Genomic DNA, 16,863 nt, shown 5'->3' with positions numbered 1-16,863 from the left:
CATAAACAACTTCCCCCTCCTACTAAGTAACATCTCTTATTGCTAATCTGTCTATTCATTTCCCCTCTACAGTTGGGCACTAGTCTGACTACTAAACCCTCACAGTTCTCCCCCAAGGAAGGGAGAGCAAGTGAAATGAAAAACGCATGAACACTGAATGGATTTGGAGTGTAGCAAATGAAACTAAATGAAGAACAGGAATCCAGAGAGGACACTAAATAGACCACTATGAAAAGCACCCACAACTCTTGAACACATCCAATGAGTCAGTGAAAGAATCTGCAACCAACCAAAAACAGGCCTCACAGTTGTCAGGATTCCCCCAAGAAACTCCCATCTCTTCCTGGCCCTGGCCAGGAAGAGGCTGATGTGCAATGTCCCATGCCTCGTGACTTAGTGAAAGACAAAATCTGTTAAGCGGACTGCAATTCTGCCACAAATATTATGCTACACATTCTACAAAATCATCGATTCCATGGAACTACCCTACGTGAAGCATCCCTCCATGTCAAGTTTGTTGCCTGGAGTTTCAGGGGGGGTGGCGGTCAGTTGAGTTGGATGGTTTGAAATTATGTCTGAAAAGCTCACATACATGAAGGGACATATATGTATTATTCCAACTAACAAATCTTCCTTTATTACCTATAAAAATGTAATGCTACATGTTTAACAACATTTCCTAATTCTAAATGCTGAGCTACCTTGTTTGTATGTTTGTCATTTCTTGGTAGCATCCAACATCTCTTGAAAGAACAAAAGAATGAAAATGTTGATTTTATAAAAAAAAATGCACAAAATTTGAAGTAAAACACATAGCTTTACATGAACAGTTATTTGGAACACTTCTAGTTGATTGCAGTACAAAATTATAAGCATTAAAGGACTGATTAATACCTCATGTAGTCAGAGGGTAACCCAGCACTCCGAATCTTATTCTGCAAATGAACAATCTCTGTCGTGTACCTCTCTTCACTTTCTTTCAGCTGTTGTTGGAAATATGACCTGAGGTACTCCACTTCTTGAGCATGTTGTTCTTCAAGTTGTGTTTTAATGTTTTCCATCTCCTTCCAACAGTACTCATGAATCTTAGAATCTATATGTAGGTTATTTGAATAGGGAAAGGGAGGGAAAATAATTAAATTACAATAGTATAAATACACCTCCCTCCCAAACTATTATAAGTGATGGAGCTGAAGAATTGCAGAAGTTAAAAGTTTCTCCTCATACCAAATCAATTACTTCATCATAATAAATAACTTAGTCTTCCATTTTGCAAAATTAAATTTTGCTTTATTTGATAAGGGTGATGAAACTCTTAATTGGGGAAAAGTGAACAAGACTAAATCAAAGCTGCTTAATAGAATGCAACTCCAATATATTTTAGAGATTAAAGAAAATCATACTTCTATAAAATCTGCAAGAATCTCTTAACTGCTTCAAGTTGCTGTAAACTATGAGTCAGTTAAATTTTAAAGTTGTTCTCCCTCTGACTCTCTCTGCCTCTGCCCTGCCCCCCTTCTGAATATACTAAATATATAATTAAACAATATTAATTAAACTAATAATTAAAAATATTAATATATTGAATACATTAAAACCGGTATGTGCATCTTTTTACCCATCAGACCCTGTGAAGGGCCCTGCAGACATTCCCGTCTTGTTTCCAGATGGTTAGGTTTCTCTTCTTTCCTTTTCTCTGGTTCCGAAGATGATAGCCATGGTTCTTTGACCTAAGAAATAATCAATTAAAAACAAAGGACAACAATTTGCATAGCAATAATGCAAAAATATTAACTGTATTTACAAACATATAAGAAAGGTTGGTAGCCAAAACATGGAAGAATGTAACTGGCCTAACAAATACATTTCATTTCACAGCCTGAATGATCAAGAACCCATTTATAACTCATTGATCAGCCTGTCTAGAATGCCCACCATAAATCTCAAACTCTTCTCCCTGGATATAAACTGCCATATTTCTTCTGATTCCAGACATACACACACACACTGCCCCAAGTGCACAACAATCCCATGCAACACTACAGGCTGAGGGAAGAGTGTCTGGAAAGCTTCTGGGTGGAAAGGGACCTGGGGGTATTGGTTGATAGCTGGCTGAATATGAGCCAGCAGTGTGCTCAGGTGGCCAAGAAGGTCCAACAGCATCCTGGCTTGTATCAGAAACAGTGTGGCCAGAAGGGCTAGGGAAGTGATTGTCCCTTTGTACTATGCTCTGGTGAGGTCGCACCCCTAGTACTGTGTTCAGTTTTGGGCCCCTCACTACAAGAAGGACATGGAGGTGCTGGAGCGTGTCCAGAGAAGGGCCACGAAACTGGCCAAGGGTTGAGAACGCCAAGTCTTACAAGGTGCAGCTGAGGGAACTGGGGTTGTTTAGCCTAGAAAAAAGAAGGCTCAGGGGAGACCTTATCACACTTGACAATTATCTTAAAGGAGGCGAGTTAGGGATCAGGCTCTTCTCCCAAGCACCAAGAGATAAGACAAGGGGAAATGGCATCAAGTTGCACCAGGGGAGGTTTAGGAGAAATTTATTTGCTGAAAGGGTTGTATGGCATTGGAACAGGCTGCCCAGGAAGAGGTTGAGTCACCATCCCCAGAGGTCTTCAAGAAACATGTAGATTTAGAGCTTAGGAGCACGGTTAGTCCATAGTGATGGACTTCAGTACTCTGTTAAAGGTTGGACTAGATGAACGTAGATGTCTTTTCCAACCTGAATGATTCTATGATTCTATAATATATATTTTAAGATGTATATCCATCAATACATGTGACCTGCAAACATCTAAATATAACTAGTTAGAGTACCTTATTTAATACAACAAAGTAACTAACTCCAAATTTACTGATAAGATTTGTCTTCAGGAGTCCAAGCACCCTGAGAGCAGTGTAAAAGTTTGGAGCAAGTTAGGCTTACCCTTGCTGGAGGAGGATGAGGTTAGGGAACATTTAAACAAATTGGATGTGAGCAATTTGATTGGGACTAATGGGATGCATCATTGAGTGCTGAGGGAACTAGTCTATGTCACTGCAAGGTCATTTTTGATTATCTTTCAAAAGCCACAGTGACTGGAGGAGGTTTCTGAAGACCTGATAGAAGCAAATGTCACTCCTACATTCAAGAGGAGAAAGACGGAAGATTTGAGGAACTACAGACCAGTAAGGCTCATTTTGATCTCTGGGAAGGTGATGGAGCAAATAATTATGGAAACCACTTCTAAACACACAAAGCGACAAAGATACTCCACTTGGAAGCATGGAATTATGAAACGAAAATCACACTTGACCAACTTGTCTACACTGCCTACCATTAAATGCCCACAGACAAATCAATTAGGAATGGGGATGGTGAGGCGGACTGAAAACATGCTGAACTACTGGGCTTAGACGTTGTGACTGGTGGTATGAAGTCCAGTTGGAAGGCAGTCACTAGGGTACCTAAAGGGTCGCTACTGGGGCTAATACTGTTTTAACTTTTCACTAACATTCTGGATGATGGGACAGAGCATACCCTCAGTAGGTTTGCAGACTATACAAAATTGTGAGGAGTTGGTTGATACACCAGATGTTTGTGCTGCCATTCAGTGAGACCTCAACAGGCTAGAGAGAGACATGGGCTGAAAGGAGCCTCATAAATTTCAGCAGAGAGAAATGCCAGATCCTGAGCCTGGAGAGGAACAGTCCCTCTGCACCAGGAACATGCAGGGGTCTGACCAGCTAGGAAGTGGCTTTGAAACAAGGGACCTGGGGGCCTTGGTGAATAGCAAGTTGGACAGAAGCCAACAATGTTCCATTACAAATGTCCAACAGCCCCCTGGACTGCATTAGAGAGTTGTCATCAGGATGAGGGAGGTTATCCTTCCTCTTTACTCAGCTTGTGAGACACATCTGGAGAGCTGGGTCCAGTGCTGTACTATCTGGTATGAGCGAGGTGGAGTGAGTCGAGCCACAAAGGAGATGAGTAGGAGAAAAAAAAAAAAATTAAAAAAAAATCTCATGAGGAGATGAGGCTTGAAGTAATTGTCTTACAAGGAAAGCCTGAGAGAGCTGAGTAGCCTGGAGAAGAGAAAGATGCCCAATGAGGCTGCGTAGCCTCCATCCTTGGAGATACTCAAAACCCAAAAACCTAGTCTTAGGCAGCCTAGTCTAGCTAAGTCTGCTTTGTGTAGGGATCGGAACAGACAAACTCCGGAAGTGCCTTCCAACCTCAGCCATTCTGCACTTCTGTCATATAGGCAGCAGCCTACTCCATTTTATCTAACCATGGCATTGCTACACCACTCAACCAGGATGCATAAACACAATTTCAAATATATTCTTTCCCTGATCCAGGAGGAATTCATGCAAGAGAGACAACTCAAAAGCCTATATGCTCCATCATCATAAAAGGTTTACCTGTTTACAATCCTTCATCAACTGTGTTTGTAGTGCTGTTAGACTACTGTATTCTTCCATTATCTTGTGAAGAAGTGCTTCCATACGTTTTTGCAAAGCTAAATTACACAGATCATTGGGAAATTAAAAAAAGTTGAAATCAAACATTCAAGCATAAATTTTAATACAATGTATTGTTCACAAGTTCACTGAAGACTTATCCATTAAGCATTACATAGTGATAGAACCTCCAAGCTTTAGAACACACTTTTATACAGTGTTGATTTTTTGGGGTATACCTGCTAGCTTCTTCTACAGAAGAAGAAAAAAATAATCACTTTTTTCAACAATTTCCCCTATAATGAAAACCGTACAAGAAAATACAATAGAAGTTGTTCAGAATAGTGAGGAAATCTATAAAGCAACTATTTAGGCACATGAAATAGCACCTGAACAACTAATCAACTAATGGCATAACTGTCAGTCTAAAATACTTGAAATAATTTTTTTGTTTGTTAAAAAAAAACAAACAACAACAAAAACAAACAAACAAAAAAACACAAAACAATGTGATAGTAGAATGCCATTACCCTGAACCTGATCTCTGTGTCTTGGTAATTCTACATTCAGTTTTTCTTTCTCATCAGAAGGTCTATGGAAAATATCTTGTTCTCTATGATCAGATTCTATAGCAGTTGAAGATTGTTCATTCCAGTTATCACACAAATCCTGCAAAATGAATGAAATGAAGAAAAAAAGTGAAGAATTGTTTATTAATGTAGCAATGATAATTCACAGAAAAAAATGGTGACAGGAAATTATTATTTTAAATTATCTTCTGTAAAAATGATGGCATAAGGTGTTCCTAAACAACCTTTAAAACTCTCAGTAAAAGAAACACGTATGTAAAGACTTTCCAGCTAAAGCATAAATACGTACATTTTGGCACAGCTATTTAAATTCATGCTTTTAAGTATTAAAATCTTGCATAGTAAGGTTTCCTTTATCAATGCTGAAAGAAAATTTACATTGTGAATGTTTCTTGCTTGTAAATTTTGTAGTTGTAAATTGTTTCTTTCTCCTTGTAAATGTTTCTTTCTGGTTAACTGCAGTTTTACTTGGAAAAAAGATTCCCTATGGCAGAAATTTGTATCTTTTCAGAGCTTACCATTCATCTTGTCGTTAAATGTTCAGTAAATGGAATGGCAGCAGAAAAATGCAAGCAAATCATAAAAAGAATGCCTCACATTCGTTGGTTCTATGTGGCCAGCAAAATAGCCACCATGTTTACAAAGAGTAGGTGAATAGAAGATTTATGTATTTGCTTTCAGAAGATATATGATACCTGAAGAGAAACTTGGCCTGCCCAAGGCAAACAGTGGGATTTTTTATTTAAGCATTTTGGAATCAAAAGACACTAAATTCATCTTACAAAAATAAAACCATAATTTTTCCAAAAGCTCAACATGGAATCATATAGTTTCACAGCGTTCTTCCTAGCTCTGAAACAACGCCAAAGAATTTCATCCACCTGCTACTTTCTGTGAGCTGTCTCGAAGGCCTGCTTAATCCACACCATGGTGGCTCTCAAGTAGAATAATTTCAGTAATTCTGGTAACCACTTTTCAAAAAAGGTGTTGAAAATATTCCAGCAAAGAAAGAAAAGAAACCCCACCAAACCCAACAACTGAATGCATTAAACATTAGAAAAATGTGGCATATAGTGTTTATGAATATAGCTTAATTTATTCAGCAATAAATGTATTAAGTAGTCTTCAAAAAATATATGGCAAAATAGCGTCATTAGTGGCTGATACTCTAGTATTTCTTGTAATTCTAATTCAGACTAAAAATAATCTTCATTATTTGATCATAATTGAAAACAATATAGACAGCAATTTTGATGGACTCCTAAAACATTCAAAGTCTTTGAAAGATATCCTGCAGCTAAGAAATGTCTTATTGTTGATATGAGAGGGTGATGTCCTTTGTGTTAACATCTGACGTCTGACAGCTATTTTAGACAAAAATCAGTCCAAAACTTTTTTTCCAAAGGCAAATATACTTCAGAATGAGCAGATAATTAAAAAAAAAAAAAAAAAGGGAAGATTAAGAGACAAGGACATGAAATAGTTCGGAAAAAAAGCAAAAACCCTTGCAACCCTATTTTAGAAGATCAGTCTATATCTAGAGATCAAGGCAAAGAGAAAAGCTGCAAAGAAAACCTGTTGAAGATGATGCACAAAGCAGGGTCAGCTAGAGCAGGTTAAAGATGCAGAAAAACATGATGATTCACCATACGCATAATTCTTCATTTACAAAAGATACATTTAAAAAAAGGTTTTTTGTTAAGTCTTACCTGTGTGAGCCTAGAACATTCCACAGTTACAGCGTCATTCAGCTTTTCTATAAGTTTCTGAGTAGGTGTGACTTCATCATCTATGAACACAAATTATTGATATTATTTTTAAATACTTGATACACAACAATTTTTCAAAGGCCTAATTCCCCGTGTCAGTGAGAGACTGCCTCCTCTTAGAAATGCATGGTTTTTTGTTCCCTCTTCTTGTTGCATCACAGAGATAGATTCAATTATTAGCGTAAAACTGCATGTTCAACAGGAATAAGGGATAAGAAATTGCTTCGTGTGTCAGTGAGCTCTAGAAAGATCAAACTTTACTTAAATATACTGGAGGGCAAAGAAGTTATTATGCCAAAAATATCACAAGAGGGTAAATCTTGGAGTGACAGAAAATATAGTGGTGGAAAAGCAACGAGATAACATAAAAGCTGATTGAGGTAGAAATGCAAAGAACAATATTCCTGAAAGTAGTATCAAAGAAGCTTCCTTAATGTGGGCAGGAAGCCAAAGCAGAAATTGAATGAAAGAGCTAAAAAATATTTTGTTAATGCATTTGTTTAATATTGTAGTAAGGAATACAAACTGATAGACGAATCTATCATATAGTTCTTTGGAATTAATTGACCTAATAAGAATTATGAGCTATACAGCAAAACATGACCTGCAATATTTTCCATTCCTTTTCTCTCTCTGTCTCACTATGCATACACACACATTTTATTTTTTAAGTAAGCAATAGACTACTTATAATGGGGAAATAATTTGGCACAAAACCGCTTCAAAATGTTCTATAACAATAATTTGTTGTACAGCTACATACACTTCTCCCCAGATTCCTGTGCTTTTTTTCTATTAAAGACACTATTTTTCATACCAAGAGCTGTAATTTTGGTCATTACCTGCTTGCTGAATTTTCAAGGTCTGGAGCTCCAGCTGATGCATTTTTTTAAGATCATTCATCTCTTGTAGATGACTATGTACAAGCTCCTCTTTAAGACTGCAAAGTGCACTCTCTTTTTCTTCTTTCAGGTACTCACGAACCTGATCTACATGAGCTGAATAAACCAGGGACAGGCAAATGCGCTGTGCTTCCATCTGTAGCTGTAAATCAGTCTTTGAATAAAAACAGACATTTTACAAGGAATAAGAAACAAGAAAACAAGAAATGTCCAGTCTTTGTGAATTTCAGGAATTAATACTTAAAATGTTGAATGGAATGCTGCATATGCTACACATTAAATAGAAGTTTAAATATACACATTCTAAAAACTTGAATCATAACACAATAGTAAGACACTTCTTTAACTTAAAATAAACAAACTAAATGACGAAACACAATATTCTTCAGTTTCTGCCTTGGGAAAAACAGCTGTAAGCACAATGACCTTTAAACATTGCACTTAGTATTGAGAACACATATCCTCACAGTTACCAACCATATGGTTGGGAATTTAAATGCTTCAGATAATCTCAGTGCAGATTATGTTCTATGGAGTCATTACAGCAAATCACATTTGCAAACTGTATTTTTGTCTTGTAAGGCACTTTATTGTCAGGTGTGGACAGGTGCCGAAGAGGACACTGTCTGCTTACTGATTTCCAATGAAACTTGCCTGAAAAGAGGCATCTTAAATAGTATACACATCAATCAGATCAGAATTTGCTCAATCGATCTGTGGACATGGGCACATTTAAAAAACAACAGCAACAACAACAAAAATTTAAAAAAATAACTGAACTAAGTAGGCCCTGCTTTGAGTAGGGTTTGGACCAGATAACCTCCAGAAGCCTCTTCCAAATTACATTATTCACTGACTCAAAAAAAGCCTTGAGTGTCTGAAAATAGCTTCTGCTATTATGGATATTGGTGATGTTAATTGCCTTGGAAACAAATTTCCAAATAACTTAAACTGCTTCAGCAAGACTGACTACCAGTGCTTGAAGATTAAAAACGTGGCCTTTATATTTGTGGATTTCTCAGCTGATTGAAGACCAGAGTACTTTGACTTAACTGAATACCAGACTTCGGATCAGTTAAGACCATCTTCCCGTCTCCTTTAGAAATCCGTATCTCTTCTTACACTCACATCCAAAAAGTGATAACCACACATACACAAAAATTTTGATAGTGGAATATTATTAGTATTTCATGAGTTTGGTAAAAGATGACTGAAGAAGTCAAGAGTCTCATTCTCTCCTTATACTGTTTACCTGAGAACTTACAATACTGAAAAGCTAATCCCAGATGAAACAATGTATCCTGCATAAGTTTTCATCTCAAGTAATTAAACTATATGTTATGTCAAAAGATGAAGTGCTCTAGATATCTTCTCCTCCTTACTTTTTTGTTGTTGATTTAATTAAATGTAAACAAAAGGTATTTCTTTCACTGAAAAATAGCATCCTTACACACTTTGACTATGGTTACAAGGTCTGGTCATTCATGCAATCACTTTCAACCACTGGCCACTCTCTGCCATGCATCCATCACAGTGCAAATGCACTTTAAATCAGCTAAAAGGAAAAATATGATACAAAAAATATGATACAAATTTCCAAGGGCAAGCTCCTAGAAGTTATTACAGGTAGGTTCTCTACAGTTTTATGTAACATACCTGTTCTGATTTTAATGTATTCACTTGCTGCTGAAGATTATTATTTTCACTCTGTGTACTGGCTATTAATGATGTTTCATCTGGCAGCCTGTCTGGCATCTGATGTAAATGTTCCACAAGAGATGGCTGTTCTAGTTTCAACATTTGCTCTATTTCCTTTCCTTTTGTTACCTGATGACTGGTATCTTTACCTGAACCCAGATTTTCCCTTACATTTATTCCTTCATTGACTTCATTGCTAGGACCAGATGTTTTACTTCTATTCTCAGGTGCTGGAGTAGCAGTCTTTACGGCTTTTCCTTTAAAGCATTTTGTCTTAGGTCCAGTACTACTAATACTTCCTCTCTGAGCACGGCTAATTCTAACTTCTAGTTCTTTACATCTTGCAAGAACTTGTTCTTTCTCATCGTTTAAAGATTTAACTTTTTCATTTAAACAACAAATTTCACTGTGTTTTGACTTTAACTGTTCAGAAAGATCAGAAAGTCTCAGGGATAATTCCATTTTCTCACGTTGGGTAACCTCAAGCTTTTCCATAAGTTCTGTTGCATCTTTCTCAACAACTTCTCCAGCCTCAAGTGTGTCTGCCCTGGACACCTTTTCTTTACTCCCTTCGAAACCAGCAGTTCTAGTTTTAAATACAAGTGGTCTATTGCTTTGCAAGTGCTGAAGTTCTTTACTCAAAGCTTTGAGTTTGACTTTATATTCAGCTTCCTGCTTAGCCTTGTTCTCTTCTAACTCAGTTTTTGCCTTCAGAAGGCTTGCACACTCTTTCTGCAGCTTTTTATAATTAGCTTCAAGTTCTTTCTCAGTAGACAAAAATGCACTCTTTTGCCTTTCAGTATCCTCCTGGAGTTGATTGTTTTGTTTTTTGAGTTGCTCATTTTCAGCAATCAGGTTTTCTATTCTTTTTTGCACATCCAAATTTTCTGACTTAGAACTAATACTGTCATTAACAATGTCATTTGTTTCAGAGATTATCAACATGTTTTTTAATTTCTCTTCCAGACTTTTGTTTTCCCCCTGAAGAAGGTTATTTTGTGTTTCAAGTTCTGAACATTTGTTTTGAAGGCTATCTTCTGTCTCCCTCATTTGTTTCTGCATCAATTCAGTTTTAAGCTGCAGCTCTTGAATTTCTTGCTCAAGAGTACCTTTTTCTTTTTCTTCTTGCCTAAGCACTTCAATTTCCTTCTGCAACTCATGAATTTGAAGGGTCATTTCTTCAGATTTAGAATTTACAATAGACTGCTGTAAATCTTTTAATTTTGAAATCTCTAATATCAACTGATTTTGCTTTGTGATTAAGTTGTCCTTTTCAAGCTGCATGACTTCTATCTTTTGACTCATTTCTTTTTGTATACCATCTAACTGCTGTTTATGGTGTATATTCAAGTTCTCTTTAAGGCTTTCCATGTTCACCATGTGCTCTTTCTGCAAGTCTTCTTTAAGTCTGGAAAGTTCCTCTTCATGACTAAACAGAAGCTTTGTTCTCAGTCTCTCTAATTCTGCTTCTTGAGACTCTGCCATCCTGTCTAAAACTGCATCCTTCTCCCGTTCAAGCATTTCAAGTTTTATTTTGTAATTTGTCACTTCTGCGTCATGTTTTAATTCCAATTCCTTCCTAAATTCAGAGGCAGAAGCCAGCTGAGATTTTAGATCTTCAATCACAAACTGGTATTTTTCAGCTTCATTCAACCTACATTCCATATCCATTATAGTTTGTTTGGCTCTTTGAAACTGCTCTCTTGAAAAGTTCAGTTCTTGGAAAAGATCTTCAATTTTAGTTTGCTGAAGAGACTTCTCTGCTGAAATTACTTCCATCTGTTGTGACAATTCTTGCTTTATTTTTTCCCTTTCATTATCAGCATCTTGCAACTTCACGTTCAATTCATTAATTTTAATATTCATTAAATGCATTTGATCTTTATTAACATTATCATTCAAACACAGACTTGAAGTTTTCTCCAATTCTACTTTTTGTTGTGAAAGACGTTGTTCAATTTCCATTGCATGTTGCTTAATTAATTCTTGCTTCATTTGGACAATCTGCTGGCCATGCATTTCATCTAATTCAGCCTGAAGTTGTGCCAGTCTCCTTTGTGTTTCCAATTCCATTCTTTGCACAATGTCAGCCTCAGTCTGGCTGTCTTTATAACATCGTTTCTGCAGTTCTTCCACAGTTCCCATTAATTGTTTTATTTCATCAGAACATTGTCTTTCTTTCTGTTTGTAGGTGGTAAGTTCAACTTTCATACTACTTATCTCCTGGTTCTTTAGTGAAATCTGTTCTTTTAATTCTTCATGTAATTTACTGACATCTGATAATTTTTCCTTAAGCTGAAATGAATTTTTTTCTTCTTCTCCAAGTTTTGCTTCCAGCTCTTCAACTAATGCTTCTTTTTCTTGTAGTCTACTCATATCTTCTCCCTTGTTTTTGTGCTTTTCCTTAAAAATGAGCAAAAACATTTTTAATTTTAGTTTGTTTCCTGAACATATTAGAACATTTATACTCTTAGCTATTTAAACACAATGCCTTTCTTGAGAATATCATAGGATAATGATCAGTTATAAAAACTAAATAAGTTATATCTTGCCCTCTGTTGGAGGTTTTCTGTACATTTGGGATATGTGACTTTTCCCCTTTGCCCTCCAAAGGAGAGAAAAAATCAAAACAAAAATTATTTCATTTTTTTCTAGTTGTGCTCTGATACTTAAGAAGATATTTGGCACAATCTACCGAAAACTTTGTCTTTTCTCACTTTTAATGACTTTTTAATTTTAAGCTACTTCTAAGAAGTCTACCATTATGGACCATACAAAACATACATTAAAAAATTCTTTCCTCAGGACAGAAAATATTGTTCAAGCAGTTTTTTTTTTATTTTTTTTTTCCTAACAAAATGATATCACTTTATAAAGGCATTCTAATTTTCAGTATAGCTTCATCAATTGAAAATACTTCTGCAATTTTTTAAAAAAGATTAATAATATTGACATAAGCACCTCAGCTCTGAATTATATGCATATTATGTGTTAGTCAACAGATGTGGTCTTACACAGATTTTAAAACTCTGTATGCATTACATGCAGCACACTCATAATCCGTGCTCTGAGCCTTAGATTTCCAAGGAACAACAAAATCATAAAAAGAAACAAGAATAACAAAAGAGATCTTTTCTAATAACGGACATACCATTTCATATGTTTTGATTTTGTCATGAAGATGTGCAATCTGCACTTGAAATTCTTCGTTCTTCTTCTGGTAATTCTTCAGCAGACATTCTTGTTCTTCTAGCTGTTGCTGATGTGAGAGTATCTGTTGCTTGGCTTGCAATAAATCAGCAGCTGTGCAACTATGGCTGGTGTTCCTTAGGGCTTCACTTGCCTGTAACTTGCATGTTAAAAACAAATAAACAAATAAACAAAAAAACAACAAAAATGTATCAAATGTTTCAGAAACAGCTTGCACTACAAAAAGAGGCAGCTATGGTCTTCAATTTTATGTTCCACTTCACAAGCACAAACAATCACAAAATTTTATAATTTCTTGTAGGAGGAACTGAAATATTGCTATTTTTTTGGAAGACCATTAAAGAAAAAATATTTAAAATTAAATTGTTTTATGGTGAGCTAGTGCAGTACAGTAGTGTCTCAGAAAAATCTCTAAATAGTAAGATGAACTAGTTGTAACTACTGGTTCCAGAATCCAATTTTAATTAATTAGCTAGGTAATTAAGAACACCACAAGAGGCAGATTTTATCCAAAAATACAGGGCTGAAGCATGAAATGGTGGCCCACCAAACTGATGGCTCACTGTTTTGATTGGAAAGGTAACTGTTTGGATTTCAGCCCAAAGCTTTGAGAACAGTAATTACATGAGTAATTTTTTCCCCCTAAGATAATTGCCATCATCCAGTATTTATCAGCAGCTATCACTACACATTAGGAAAGAAAACAGACTAATCTCTATTCTTTTATAGTGAATTAGTACAATAAACCAGCTACTGTGATAACTGTGGGACTGTTAAATTGACTGCAGATAATATACAGGTCCTTATACCAAGGGACCAACTCTTAAAAAATGCAAAAGCAGAAAATTCTACATTTCTTCAGGAAGCAACTATTTACAGACCCCCCAAAGTGACACGAGTTTTCAAACCCAAATAAGCATTGTAAGTGCTGTAACTTACGTGCTGAAACTGAATTTGCAGTTTTTGGCTTTGTTCCGTAAGCTCCAAAAACTCCCTCATAGTTTCATCCTTTTCTTTCCGTGCTTGCTGTAGGTTAGTAGTGAGCTGAGTGATAATATCATCTCTTTTTTTGATAGCAGCTTCAAATTCCTGCAGCTACAAAAGATAAAATTTAAACGATTACTACACATCAAAGCCACAGAAAAAATACTAACTTGCTCTAGTTAAACACGAATACGTGTTCCCTAGCATCTCTTAAAAAGATGTCACACAGACATACTGGAAAATTTGTTTTCACAAATTCTTATTTGTAAGCATTTCCATGACATTTTTTGTCTTCATAGAACAGCGTACAAGTTCTCCATAAATACACTTATCAAAAAAACAAAATTGGAACTTTAAAGAAGATTAATTAATTAAATATAGAATTTGCTTTTAAACTAAAGAATGTGGCCATGTAAACCATACCATCATAACAGATGTCAGGATACTACCCAATTATAAAGCATCACCAATTTTGTCCAACTGTTCTTGTCCACACATTTTTCACACAATAAATGCAAGTTACATCACCTGTCACAAAGTACTGATTGCACTGATTATATTAAAAGTATATAACAGACACTATGTGGTAACTTACATTGCAGACCTTATTCATAACTACATGAAAAAATTAGCTCAAGTTGCAAAACTGATGCAGTATATTTCATAGGTTCATCTTCTATAACTTGTGATGGTAAAAAAATGATAAAAGGACAGAAAAAAATTCCTTTGCAGTTGTGTGTTTTTTTTGTTGCTGTTTTTTTTTTTTTTTTTTGGTAAGATAACATTAGCCAGAAATCCTATAATACTGATTGGGTCTATATTCATGTGCAAATACATAAAATCGATATGTTATTCACTTTAAAGTCACTTTGTTGATTTGAACTCATTCAAAGCTAGTACATGCTTCATCTCTACATATTGGACATTTCTAAAACCATCAGTCACCTTCTGTAACTCTTTTGCTTACTATGCTCTCAAAAGTAAGTTTCTTCAGGTTACATGCTTGTTACTGGAATAAAATTATAGTGCTTTCAGAAAAAGGTTACTGATTTAGAGGATAGGGACATTATTCAGTGGGATATAAAAAACAAGAGGCCCTTAAACATGCCAACCTGTGCAAAGAATTTGAGGAAATTCTTTTAAAATTATTTTCAGAACACTACAGTGAGCTCCTACCTTAAAAATACGGATCTAGTGGAAATACCAGATGCTTGTTATTACAAAGAAACTAAGGAACAGATCAGACACTTAAGTGTATCATATTTTCCTTTTGCATTTGTTCAATGAGATTGAGTAAGTAAATTTATCTGTTCAAATCCACACACTTTTATGTGTTTCTTCTCAACATTTTTCCTCAACCTTTTTCTTTAACAAACAGGCAGAACTACCACACACAACACATTCGCGGTATCCCCTATTTTCACAATTCTTTCTTCTTGTGAAAAATCAACTATATGCATTCCTCAGCTGAGATATTATGCACTGTACCATTATCATAAAGAATATGCTGCAGCTAAAATTAATTTTAAGTATTATTGTACTGCAGCATGTTTTAACAGATTTTGATTTATTTTTAAAATATTAGTCATAGTCATTTAAAAATGCAACCATTTTCACTTTAAACAGTAGTCACAACTGCCTGAAAATAAAAATATATTATGTTCTTTATTATACTATGACTATTATGTTTAGCACAATGGATATAATACACAGTAATTAGAAGATAAACTTTTCTTAAAGTGCAACACCAGAGATTCACCAACAGACAAAGCAATGATAAACAATCTCCCTCCAAGGCAACCACTTGAAGATCACTGGTAGTGGAAAACATAACATCCATTTTCACAGATAAAGTACAAATGGAAAAAGCAAAGAATTATAACCGTGCAGTAACAATGAAGGTGAAAAATGACTGTATTTTAAAACTATTTTCATATTCTATAGCTCTTTGCAAAACAAAGCATACAGTGACATGGCCTGTACCCAAATTAAAAGAAAGAGACAAGTAAGATGTAGTGCTTGCTCATACTGTAAGTATTTAATATTCTTTACAACCTAACTTTAAATTTGAATGGTATTTCTAAATTAAGAAAAACTTTGCTGTAATCCCAAATTATTGTAATCCCAAATTACAATCCTGGCACAGTTGCCTTGTACTTCAGACCATTAAATATCAGTGAATTTCAGGTATACAAAATACCCTTCTGGTTTGAGGTCCAACTTAGTAATATCATTCCTTAAGATGTAAAACCTGATTTTTTTTGGAATCTTTGAGGAACAAGAACGTATAAAAGAAATGCAGTCTTTGCAAAACTAAAGAAGAATTAGGATTTTTCTCAAATAAAATCATCTCTCCATTCCTGATTTGAAGAAAGTCACTTCAAAAAACATTGAAACTTTACTCACAAAATAGAGAAAAAGGACACATGATGGAAATGCCATTCAAAGAAATGGAACGCGTGGTAGGTGATTAAAAGAAATTACGTAGAATTCCATATAAGACACTGACTGCATTCTAAACGACTGTAATTAAGCATGAACTCTTTCAGGTGACACTCTGCATTTTTGCATGTAACCAAGTAGTAAGCAGAAAGCAACATAAGGTAATTATACCTGTTGCAATCCTTCTGTACCATATGCTGCCCTCATTTCTTCTAGCTCTCTGTTTAGTTCTTCAATCTCTTGTTGTTTCCCAGCCAATTCATTCACCATCACCTCTAGTTGCATCTCAGAGTGCTGCATTCCATGTTCTGAACAAATCTCTCCAACTCCAAGTTCTTCTTCCTAAATCAATCCAAGTTCCTTAACATGCCATTTTTATACTTTATCAAGATAAGTAAACTCAAATATCAAATTCTGTATCAAATGCCACCATAGAACATTAACATATAATACAGCATTGAGGATCTTATTACCATGGTAACCTCTTTTGTTAGTATAATTCACACCTCAAAAACTCCGACATAAAGCATTTCTGCAAGTCTTGCCTTATATTAGCTTTAATACAAGCAGTAAGATGTTTTCTATTTTAAGTTTAAAGATAAACTGTATGTATATATCAAGCAATACAGATACAAAGCACAGCATGCAAAACAAACTATTAGTGAACAGCACAGGTTTTGTTTGAAACAAATTGTTTGAGGTTTTTAGTATTCGTTATTAGTATTACAATTCAATTTGCAATACTGTACCCTGATTAAGTCTGCAGGTATAGCTGTTCTTGTCACAAATCTGCAACCATTTACCTGTGTAAAGACAATTTCT

The 16,863-nt window shown here is 35.4% G+C and overlaps 1 protein-coding gene across 7 annotated transcripts in view; it reads right to left on the bottom strand.

The window, feature by feature from the left end:
* The window catches only part of AKAP9 (A-kinase anchoring protein 9), a 110,341-nt gene that overhangs the window by 55,223 nt on the left and 38,255 nt on the right, over window positions 1-16,863 (bottom strand). For 5 of the 7 annotated variants that reach the window (XM_035319223.1, XM_035319218.1, XM_035319220.1 and 2 more), the window contains exons 4-14: window positions 16,791-16,844; window positions 16,213-16,383; window positions 13,555-13,710; window positions 12,557-12,754; window positions 9,364-11,808; window positions 7,648-7,861; window positions 6,746-6,825; window positions 4,977-5,115; window positions 4,408-4,505; window positions 1,619-1,730; window positions 895-1,093 (exon numbers count right to left, since the gene is read on the bottom strand). In XM_035319223.1, coding sequence (XP_035175114.1) covers window positions 895-1,093; window positions 1,619-1,730; window positions 4,408-4,505; window positions 4,977-5,115; window positions 6,746-6,825; window positions 7,648-7,861; window positions 9,364-11,808; window positions 12,557-12,754; window positions 13,555-13,710; window positions 16,213-16,383; window positions 16,791-16,844 — 3,866 coding nt within the window. The remainder of the gene's footprint in view (window positions 1-894; window positions 1,094-1,618; window positions 1,731-4,407; window positions 4,506-4,976; window positions 5,116-6,745; window positions 6,826-7,647; window positions 7,862-9,363; window positions 11,809-12,556; window positions 12,755-13,554; window positions 13,711-16,212; window positions 16,384-16,790; window positions 16,845-16,863) is intronic. The other 2 variants (XM_035319222.1, XM_035319225.1) reach the window with 2 other exon arrangements.

This window comes from Oxyura jamaicensis, chromosome 2 (assembly GCF_011077185.1).
Source record: "Oxyura jamaicensis isolate SHBP4307 breed ruddy duck chromosome 2, BPBGC_Ojam_1.0, whole genome shotgun sequence".
Lineage (NCBI taxonomy): Eukaryota > Metazoa > Chordata > Aves > Anseriformes > Anatidae > Oxyura > Oxyura jamaicensis.
The sequence above is the reverse complement of the archived record's forward strand: the minus strand, read 5'-3'. Positions and strand labels throughout refer to the sequence as shown.